General features: G+C 49.8%; 1 protein-coding gene across 1 annotated transcript in view; it reads right to left on the bottom strand.

The window, feature by feature from the left end:
- Positions 1 to 198: 198 nt before the first annotated feature.
- Positions 199 to 11,393, bottom strand: part of APMAP (adipocyte plasma membrane associated protein) — a 28,987-nt gene continuing 17,792 nt past the window's right edge. Inside the window, exons 4-9 of the mRNA XM_060031275.1 lie at positions 8,937 to 9,029; positions 7,581 to 7,697; positions 6,280 to 6,454; positions 5,686 to 5,820; positions 5,074 to 5,266; positions 199 to 2,195 (exon numbers count right to left, since the gene is read on the bottom strand). Coding sequence (XP_059887258.1) covers positions 1,986 to 2,195; positions 5,074 to 5,266; positions 5,686 to 5,820; positions 6,280 to 6,454; positions 7,581 to 7,697; positions 8,937 to 9,029 — 923 coding nt within the window. The 3' untranslated portion in view covers positions 199 to 1,985. The remainder of the gene's footprint in view (positions 2,196 to 5,073; positions 5,267 to 5,685; positions 5,821 to 6,279; positions 6,455 to 7,580; positions 7,698 to 8,936; positions 9,030 to 11,393) is intronic.

Below are 11,393 nucleotides of genomic sequence, written 5' to 3'. Positions count from 1 at the left end.
CGGCCACGTCTCTTTATATCACAAAGAGGTCAGTGCACATGACAACTCAACATGGCAGAGAGAAGGCTGATGACAAAAACCTCAACGCAGGGCCTCTGTCCTATAAAAGGCAGCAACTGAGTCCTGATGGAGTTTTTGTAATGATGACAAAGCAGCACACAGTGAATGAATCACTTAATTTAATTTTAAGATCATGTTAGTAATTCCCATTAGAGTAAATCCGTTTCATGTTTACAACAAAAACCTATCATATATTTAAGCCTAACGAGGTTTATTTTGCACCTCATCATGGCAAATTACCAGATAAAATACAGGAAATGACACTTTGAGACAGAAAATCAACATCTGAGTCAAAGCAAAAAAAAGACACCTTTGCTGAAAACTGTGAAAAGCTACCAGCTTCTCTGCACTGAGAGCACAGCCCTCAGTTCCCAACCAAGAAGAAATGTTCAGGGTCAGCACGCTTGGGTTCTGTGTTTTCGAGGCAGAATGGTCAGGTTTCACCTTACTATTCCTGCAGACTCGATACACACGTGCACTGCTGCCTGTTAAAAAGCATTTCCTATGAAGTTACAACACCTGACAGGACACGGGTCACATCACGGCCATGCAGCCAGTCTGACTCTGCTGTACACAGCTATGCGTAAAGCTGGCCCCAAGCAGGCAACTCGGAATGAGCCCCCATCAGACACTGACTCTCTCCCCTAAAATGGCGCAGAGCAGGGAGGGGAAAGGAGCTATGAACCAGCACAAGACACAAACGGTTCAAGTCTCACCACGATGTCGGCCATCCTTGACGTTCAATGTCATCCCCTACTCAAAATACTGCCTTTTCAAGTTACAAAGACAATTCCAGAGACACAATCCCTGATGTGTTCTCACAAATACGCAGGAAAGGAAGGAGCAGACATCAGCCCCACCTTGCAGAATGGAAACAGGAGGGGAGTGTCACGTGGACTGAGTCAGCGTGGGAGGCAGGCGGCCACAGGGGAGGCCCCGAGCAAATCTAAGCATGACCCCAGCAGAACGGCCCCTACGACAGGCGGAGGACAAGACCTTACTTGCTGTTAAAGTAGATTAAAGCACAGAAGAACTTCCCAGGCAACACCATCAAGAGGTTAATCAGCAGAAAAGTCCATTTAATTACCATAATCACATGGATCACCCCACAACCGGGACCATGTGTGGACACACCCGTCAGGATACAGAGCAGCGTCAGGCTTGTAACACTAGAGCAGACGCAACCCCAGCACGTGCACTATTCACACCTGGGTCTGGAGTGAGGAACCAGGTGTGTGAACAGGACTCCTGGTGCCCAGCGCCCACCTTCACTCCCCATCCTCTGATCCACACGGCACGCTGTCCATGGAGAAGCCGGTGAGTCCTCTGAGCTGCTGGAATCAACGTGCTCTTCCTCCACACACACCCGGGTCCTTGCCTGCAGAGCGCTGGCAGGTACCCGGGTAGGGAGGGGCCAGGTGCAGCAGGAGGGTGGGAGCCACGGGAGGGACGCCCAGGGCCGAGGCTCGGGTCTCACTTGATTCTGGGGAACGTAGCCGTGCCCTCTTCACCTGCACAGCCCATCCGAGGCTTCACACAAGTTTCCTCTGAGCTCTCTGCGCCCTCCCGGAGCCCCTCTCACGAAGACAGGTATCACCCATTTAACAACAAAGACATCGAGGCTGGCGGGACACAGCCAGCAGCAAAAGCGAGACGCCAGCCGACTCACCCACAGCTCCATCCCCACACCTGAAGCCTGTTAAGTGCACCAAGTCCCCGGGGCCTAAAGAATCACTGCACTTGGGAAGGTTTTTAAGAGACAAGGGACTCATCTTCCCCAGGGCAGATGCAAGGCCAAGTCCAGGTGTCCAGGTAACAGTGCCCCGAGAGGCTGCACCACACCTCTGCGGACCGGCAGGTGCAGGTGGGAAGGGTGTGTCCACGCACCTCCTGGCCCAGGGGTGGCGCACAGGGCAACGACGGGCCTAAGCAGACTGCAGGCGTAGTCTGCAGAGGAAAGGGGACCTAAAGGAGCCCAGGTACAGGTGCCCGTCGTGCTCGTGCACCTCGCTCACGTAAGCAGCCACCTGCCCATCGGGGTCGTGCAGGCTCCTCCGGAAGGCCCCGCTGTCACTGAGCTCCAGGACGAGGCTGTACCGCGGCACGAACTTCATCACCGTCTCCTGGCTGAACAGCTGAAAGGGAAGCACAGTGAGAGGAGAGCGTGACACGGGCCACGTGGAGTCCTGCAGGCCGGGCACTGTGGCTCTTGTCACCTGCTGGGCACGTCCCACCCACCCTGCCCCCCACCTCCCCACCGGCTCGCTTCCAGACGGCACTGCAGCTGCCTTTTTAAAATACCGGCACACCCCACACCTGAACAATTCAGTCAAGAAGTAGCTTGTGGAGCCAAGCAGGGTAGATGCGTGCAGGGGTGGCCCAGACCAGAGAGTCAGTCTGAGCAGGGAGAGTCCACGCTGGAGAAGAGAGAGGGCCGTGGCTCCAAGCAGGGTGTCAGGGCCCAAGCAGGGGAGATGGTGTCCTGCAGCAGGGTGACCTGGCACAGGCCATGAGCCCTTAAGAGGTAAGGCCCCTGCACACGGCTGGGAGGAGGGAAAAGGGCTGGCATGGGTGCTAGAGCCCTAGCCGGGGCCATGTGATGCTGGGGCCACATGACAGCCGAGCCACATGACAGCTGAGGCCACGTGACAGGGGACAATGGCTACAGACAGGGACAACTGGGGAATCTGATCGCATAGGTATGAAGGAGCATGAGACCCGGGTTTCTCACCTTAGAGAAGGGAAGTACAAACACAGACAGTAAGAAAACTGGCATAAATCCTGTGGTATGGGACCGGAAGCAGAGATACAGCCTTACTTACGGTTTTCAATTTAAAGAAACAGATGAAGACACATAAATGTAGGTGTGAGGGTCTGTGCACAAACACGTGTGCATACATACCCAGCTCTCTCACGAGGGCCTGGGAGCAGTGACCCCCCGTCAGTAAGCACACTTAGCACCTGTCCACTCTAGGAGAAGCCGGGCTCCCTGACAAACAGCTGATCCCAGAGCCGGGCAGGGAAAGAACAAGAGGAGCCTGAACAATGTGCGGGGCCAGGAAGCAGGAACTACTCCAAGAACGACTGGGACACATGCAAAGGTCAAGGGGCCATACGGAAGGGGCTCCCACTGGCCACAGCCGGACAGTGTGAGCGTCAAAGTAAGCAACGATGGTTAACAGATCATAATCACTGATGAAACCATCAACCCCGAGATCATAATGACACTTACTAACTATCCCCACAAAATACTTGTTAATTACAAATGATAAAGAGTAACTTCACAGCAGAAACCCGGCACCCACCACTGGATGAGGTGACGGGCACTGCAGGGACAAGTGGACACCACGCACCTCCCGACAGGTCACACTGAGGGCACTGGAGAGGCACAGCCTGAACCTGACCGTGAGAAACACCAGGCAGCCCGAGGCAGGGACATTCTGCAGCAGAGCTGACTTGGGATCCTGACGGTCAGGTCTGGGAGCCGCTCCAGGCTGAAGGGGACAAGGACAGGTGGCGACTAAGCCAGCCCGATCCTGGGCCCAGTCCCATTACAAAGGACACCCCTGGGCCACTGACGAGCCTGAGCTGGGTCTGTGCACCGGAGGGTCACCCGTATCCGCGGGACATCCTGTCCCAAGGGAGTCATCCCTGCTATAGGAACAGCGCTTGGAGCATCCGGGGGCGACAGGTCAGCCACCTGCCTGCAAACAGCTGAGGGAAAGACATCCTCTGTTCCCTTCCTGCTGCTTTTTAGGTCTGATGTTGCCTCAAAACTAAAAAAAGAAAATCCTCAAAGACTTCAACAACATTCTGAAGAAAATCTAACCTCCTTTTCAAGTCTCCAAGGCCTGTGGTCCTCTCCCACCTCCCACCTCCCACCTGCCCCAGACCCACCATCTATCTCCCAGCCACATGACGACGCCGGGCCACTCCTACCCAGGACGCCCATGTCCGGGAACACGCCCACCCCGCTGGCCCTTTCTCACACACGGTCTTGGCTCCTGATGCAGACACTGTTCTAGGCGCTGAGGATAATGGAGAGAACTCAACAGAAGAAGCACTCAACAGAAGAAGCACCTCTGCTCTGATGGTGCAGAGATGCAGTCTATCAACCAGGGGGAAGATGCGATCACCACGGACAGAGCACATCCTCTGATGGGTACCAGCTTCAAGCACTCACTATACTCAGCTAAGGGCATCATCTGCATATTCTCATTAAATTTTTCCATCACCTAATGAAGTGCTATTATTCTTCCCACTTGACAGATGGAGAAACTGAGGCAGAGAGCCCACACCCCCTGCCCAGGGCCCCACAGCTAGTCAGGCCTTCCTCAAGACCCTTCTCCTTGCACACTGCCATTCTGCGCCCTCCAGGCCCCAGCGAACAGATGTAACTCTGCAGCCGACGATGCATCATTTCTGAACAGTGACCTGCCGAACTTGGAACAACACTGAAGGCCATGGGCCAGCCTCACTGAGAAGGTGCCCACAGCCCTTGGCAGGGCCCAGACACAGGGCTACGTGCCACACAGACTCGGCAACTGCTGCCCAGCACCTTCCAGGACCTTCAGGCTCAAATAGTTTAGTATTTGCAACTAAGGACATGGGCGAAATCCCATGAAGGGCGTGATGAGGCTCCGAGGAGGCAGGAGGAAGCAGGGCAGGAGGAAGGGGCACCTGCAACCACTCAAGGAAGAGCTGAGCTTGCTGAGGACGGGGTCTCGGGGAGAGCGGAGAGCAAGAGGCAGGGCTAGAGGCCCCAACAGGTCACAACGGGGAGGGTGATGATAAAAATACCCAGACAAGGAAACCAAGAGAAAAAACTCAGAGGGCTCAGATGTTTACATTTACGTTACAAGGCAAAGAATAAAATATGTTTTAAAGAAGTCATTAAAAGCACCAAATACTATAAGCAGAACTAGAATTTTCAGAGCTTCCATAAAGGTCAAAAAACCCATAATTAGATGCATTTTCATTTTGTTTTTTGAAATCAATAGTTCTCATAGTTACCTTAAAAATCATTCTTTTAAGATACGGTCTCTCAGATAAGAAATCCAACATGGAAAACCCAGGATTGGAGCGAATGGTCGACATGCCGACCCAGTAACCCCCGGAGCTGCTGGCTCGGATGTTGTCTGGGAATCCAGGCAAGTTCTCCACAAACAGGTCGGCCCCTCCCTTCATCAGGCCAGACACGTAGAACCTGAAAAATTCGCCCAAGCAGGCAATGAGTGGCAGCCCCCCAACTGAAGGAAAAATTTTAGCCAAGCACCAAATTGGTCTTGGTCCCAATAACCAAATGGATACAACTGTAAACCCGTCCATCACGAACGATGGCACGGCTGCTCCAAGAAGCCCTCAGAGCCCTGGGCCCACCCAACAAGAAGCAGGTGCGGGAAGCAGGGCCGGACCAGGCCCACCAGCAGGGAAAAGGGCCGGGATCGCAGCCAGCATTCCATCAAGACTCTCCCAGCCCATGACGCGCAAGAAGGCTGAGGAAGGGAGAGGGAAGATGACTCTCTCATCACACAGGACAGGCACCCACTGCGTCCCAGGCTCTGCAGCTGACACCTCACAGCCGCCCGGCCCACAGCTCGGTGGACTTGACATCAGCTCACGCACCTCCTGATCCTCGCCATGGTCAATTCCGCCACCAGGACAAAGTCCTCCGCAGGCGAGAGCTGTACCCCGTTGGGAAACCGCAAGTGGTCCAGCAAAACCTTTACCTCCTTGGTCTCGGTGTCGTACTCCAGCAGGCTGCGGGCGCCAACAGCGGAGGTCACATGGGGTGTCTGGGGGCCCCTGCTGGGTTAGAGCCCTGCTCCCGGTCTGGGCCCTCAGGCACCCTCCTCCAGACAAGCCCACGGTCAGCTCTCTCGCGGACCTGAGCACTGGTTCAGCACCAGGGAGGGCCACCGTGGCTGCAGCCTCACAGGAGTCCCCTTCAGAGGTCGCCTGTGAGGTCTCCCCCCGCTGCGAGACCACACCCTCAGACAGCCTGGCCATTCTACCTTCATTTCTCCAAAGAAGAAAGTGAGAACATCTCGCTGTTTCATTGTGTCCGCCACCTGTTTCCAGGAGACAGTAAGATCCTCCCTTAAAAGCTGAGTACTATGCTCAGAAACACCCCAACAATTCCTGGATGTAGTAAGCTCTGCGAAGTCACCCTGCCTGTCTACGGCCTCCCTGAGGAGAAGATCCAGAAGGAACACTCACCGACCATCATCTGTCCCCTCCATCACCAGCAGCAGATAATCTCGTCTTTGCCATTTGCTGCTAGAATCCGTAAAATAAATCTTCCTCCCGTCCCGAGTTACTGTAAGATCATTCACGAAGGACATCTTCCTCCCCTCAATGGGTGTCTCGGAGGACAGCAGCAGCTTTACTTCACCTGAGGGAAGGCGGGGGGAGGAAGAAAAGGAAAGAAGGGAAGAAAGAAAGAAGAAAGAAGGGGAGAGACTTGCTTGTATTCTAAGAACGTGTAACTCAATAATTTCAAAATATCAATCGGCCTAACTGATTTACAAGGAAAAACTAAATGAGCTTCTCCGTGTCCTGACAGAAGATTTATTCCTTCTTACAGTAAAAATCAGTGTTTTCCTTTCTTTCTATTAGGTGATGAATTTTTTTAGACCAGCTCCACTAAAGGCAGAATCCCCCCTCTAAGGATGAGGAACTCCTTTTATCAAGACCAACTGACTTAAAAATCTGGTAAGAATCTTAGGTTAAAAAGGCAATTTTCTATTTGTCTGCTTGAGAGAAATATAGAATGTTCACCTCATCTGCTTTTAAATTTAAAAGGCAGGAATCATAGTAAATCTTTTTAGATTGTAGCACAAACGTTCAAGGAGCGCTCAGCGCTTCCCACATATAATCCCATTTAAACCCCCCACCACTATCGCGCAAGGCAGGCACTCCCGTCAACCCTGCCCCGTGGGTGAGGAAAGCAGGCACAGAGAGGCTGAGTAACTCTCACACAGCCAGCACCCAGCAGAGCGGGGGCCGCCCAGGGGCCCGGTGCACCACCCACGATGGCAACTCCTCCCTCAGCATGAACCTCCCGCTGAAGCACACACAGCAATACTGTGGCACTGATCGAGGTGACATCGTGCTCAGTCAGGGGAGAGAAAGAGGAGAAGGAACTGGAGGAAGGAAAAGACAGAGAGGCAGAAAACAAACAGCAAGACCAGATGCAGAGAAATACAGAGAAGTAAAGATAGGAAGAGGAGCCTAACATCCTCAACATGAGTCCTTCTGAGATTCTGTGGCTCAAACACAAAGGCCAGGGGAAAGGAGGGAATGGGCCAGAAGCAGGCATAAGTGAGGAGCCACACGGTGTGAATACTGGCTGGTATCTGCAGGTAATATTTTCAGTTCCATTCAGTGAATAAGAAAAACATCAGGGTCTCCAGTAGACTGTACTGAACAAATTCTACTAAATCCATTTATAAATAAATGCACATACTGTTTAAAAGATCAGCAATCATCATAGAAGGAAACAAGTTACTGTCACTTACGTTTCCAGGGGTTTACTTCAAATAGCCCTTTGTATGCATCAGCCACAAAAAGGGTCCCGTTGGGCCCGGCCCGGATGCCCAGGGGTCTCCCACAAGCAGGCTCATCATCTCGGGTTTCTAGGGAAACAAACAGACAGGAATCAGTGGCTGGTCCAAGATTTGTGGCCCCTCAGTGTCCAAACACTTCCTCCACCCCGTCCTAAACCTGCATCATGATGTAGAGAACAAAACAGACCATGGCTTCAGAGACAGACTCGGCCCCCCATGTTCCAGCCCCCCTAGAGCTTAGGACAATTGTCCAGCATGTCTAGAGGGACCACCCGAGAATCTGGATGTGGACATAAGCACAGCAACTGATACCCAAGAATCAAGTTCACATCAGCATCCTGAGACTCAAACAGTTAACTCAGGGACGTCAGCAGACACAGGCCCCAGTCCCAAATCCCCCAGAACCTCAGGAGTGGGATTTAGGCCCAACAGCTGGACCTGAATGCTGTGCCCATCCAGGGACATGGCAGGGTCCCTCCTCCCGTCATAGAGGGAAAGCTCCTATGTTCCTGCTGAGACCCACTCTCCTGCTCCGCTACCTATACTCTTTTTAAACCCGTGGCGGAGCATATTTATTGCTGGGCACTCACTGCAGGGCACTTACGGCAGAGTGCTTACTACAGGGTGCTCACCGCAGGGTGCTTACTGCAGGGTGTGCTCCTCAGGGTGTATACTGCAGGGCACTTACTGCAGAGGCACTTACAGGCAAAATACAGAGTGGGAAAAAGCAGGTTAAATACCCAAATGTAGAGTATGATTCCATCACATAAAACCATGTGTGGGTGTGAGTATCCATGAACAGAAAGAAATCTGAAAAGTTATTCATTAAATTGTTAACAGTTACATCTGAGAAGACTCTGAGGTGATTTTTACTTTCTTCTCTGCGTTGTTTGCATTTCACCATAAAAATGCATCATTTTTAGAAAAACATTCTAGCTCTTAAAAAAATAAGTCTGGGAGCTACCAGTTTTTAAACAGTGAGTTTCTAACAGCTGAGTGACCTAAGGGTATTTCACTCTGGATGCAGGGCTGAGGTTCCTGAGGGGCTAGTACAGGAATGCGCTCCAGCACGTGAGGAACAAAGCCCAGCACCTCCTGCAGCAGCTCTGGGGTGTGGGGGCCCGGCAGGGCCACGGCCACAGCTGGATGGGAAACTGCAAGCACAGGTGGTAAATGAGGAGCCCAGGCAGCCTCTAGCTGGGCCGTCAGGCTCTCCTCCTCCAAGGACCCGACTTCTGGGGAAGACAGCTCCTCCTGGCACCCTCCTGGGTGCCTGGAAGAGACACACGTCAGGGGTCACTGACTTACTGCATGGGCCTGAGCCAAACCGGGCGATGGTCTCTACTTCACCGTTTTCAAGTTTTACGACTCGGCCATCTGCTGTACCAGTGAACATTACATCTGTTTAAAGACAGGAGGGAATAAGGGTATTACTGGGTTAGCCTAAAAACTGTGCTCTCACAACCTTCTACAACAGAGGCGGCCAGTCTGTGCTTTTTATCTCCAGAGAGGAAACGGCAGTTTTGAAGATGAAGGCAAGTGGTGTCTGGGGACAAAAGTCTTAAGACGTGCAGCGATAAACCCCACGGGGGCCTCAGACAGCATGGTCGTGACCCCGAGGCTGGATCCAGGGCACAGCAGACACCAGTCAGGGATAAAAGCAGGATTTTCTACCCTCAAAGAAGCGGGGACCCTCGGGCTGTTCACGTCTGCTTCATGTCAGTGTCTGCTGCTGAAGCCGATTACACCCAACCAAAGGGGAAGAACTGCTAGGAAGGCCCTCGGTGTAAAATTAAGTGCTCACTTCAGCAGCACATACACGAGAACTGGAACCACAAAGATGATGTGCAAATTCATGAAATGCTCCATATTTTTAAATGTATATTGCAAACTCTAGGGCAACCACTAAAAAAAGTTTTTAAAATAAGTATAACTCATATGCGAAGAAAGGAGAGAAAACAGAATCATAAATGTTCAGCTGAAACTAGAAAGTCAGAAGGAGAGTGGAAGAGAAAATAAGAAATAAAAAAACAAAGGCAATGAACAGAAAACAGTAACAAATTTGGGAAATAGAAATCCAACTACAGTTAACCCTTGAACAACCTGGGAGTTAAGGGTGTCAACTGTCACCCTGTGCACTGTCGAAAGCCTGTGTATAACTTTATGGTCAGCCCTCACATCCTCCAGGTTCTGCATTCAAGAGGTTCTGCATCGCAAGGTTCTGCACCCGTGGATTTAAGCAACTGCGGATCGAGTAGTGCTGCAGAATGTATTTACTGGAAAAAAAATCCACGTGTAAGTGGACCCACGCAGTTCAAACCCGACTTGTTCAAGGGTCAACTGTATATCAATTATCATTTTCAACATCAATGGTATAAAAACCCCAATTAAAAAACAGAGACTGTCAGAGTGTATCAAAAAACAAGACCCAACTATATGCAGTCTACAAGAAACCCTCTTTAGATATACAGACACATATAGATTAAAAATGAAGGGACAGAGAAAGATATACTACACTAACACTAATCAAAAGAAAGCTGGAGTAGTTCTATTAATCTCAGAGCAGCTGCAGACCTAGGAACACAATCAGGGATAAAGAAGGCCTCCACGTAATGACAAAGGGTCAACTGTAGAGAAGACATAACAGTCCTTAATATGTATGTGCCTAAAAACAATCATCAAAATACATGAGGCAAAACTGACAGAACTGCAAGGAAGCAGATGAATCCATGATTAGGGGAGGAGACCTCAGCATACCTCTCTCAGAAATGGACAGATACTGATGGACAACAAGGTCTGACTGTACAGCACAGGGAACTATATTCAATGTCCTGGGATAACCCATAATGAAAAAGAATATGAAAAAGAACGTATACATATGTGTAACTGAGTCACTTTGCTGTACAGCAGAAATTAACACAACATTGAAAATCAACTATACTTCGATATAAAAAAAATAAAAAAGAAATGGAAAGATCCTGCAGACAGAAAATTAGTAAAGACACAGTTGAACTCAACAGCATCACTGACTAACTGGATATCAACTACCTCAACCAAACAACAGCAGAATATATATTTTTCTCAAGTTCACATGGAACATTCACCAAGACAGACCATATTCTGGGCCACAACACACACCTTAACAAATTTAAAAGAATAAAAATCATACAACGTCTGCTCTCAGACCAAAATGAAATTAAACTAGAAATCAGTAACAGAAAGAGAGCTGGAAAATCACAAAATACTTGGAGATTAAACAACGTGCACTTCTAAATAACACATAATTCAAAGAAGAAACCTCAAGAGAAATTAGAAAACATTTTGAACTAAATTAAAATGAAAATACAACTTATAAAAATTTTCTGGCTGCAGAGAAATCAGTGCTTAGAAAGAAAGTTGTAGCATCAAAGGCATATATTAGAAAAGAAAAAAGACCTAAAATCAATCATCTAAGTTTCCATCTCAGGAAACTAGAAAAAGAAGAGCAAATGAAACCCCAGGTAAGCAGAAGAAAGAAATAATAAAAATTAGAGCAGATATCAATGAAATTGAAAACAGGAAATCAATAGAGAAAAATCACCAAAACAAAAGCTGGTTCTTTGAAAAGATCAATAAAATACTGGGTTGGCCCAAAAGTTCGTTTGGGTTTTTCCGTAAGATGCTACGGAAAACCCAAATACACTTTTTGGCCAACCCAATAAATAATCCTCTAGCCAGGCTAACAAAAGAGAAAAGATAGAAATTACCAATATCAGAAATGAAGGC

This window comes from Delphinus delphis, chromosome 15, assembly GCF_949987515.2.
Source record: "Delphinus delphis chromosome 15, mDelDel1.2, whole genome shotgun sequence".
NCBI classification, from domain to species: Eukaryota; Metazoa; Chordata; class Mammalia; order Artiodactyla; family Delphinidae; genus Delphinus; species Delphinus delphis.
The sequence above is the reverse complement of the archived record's forward strand: the minus strand, read 5'-3'. Positions and strand labels throughout refer to the sequence as shown.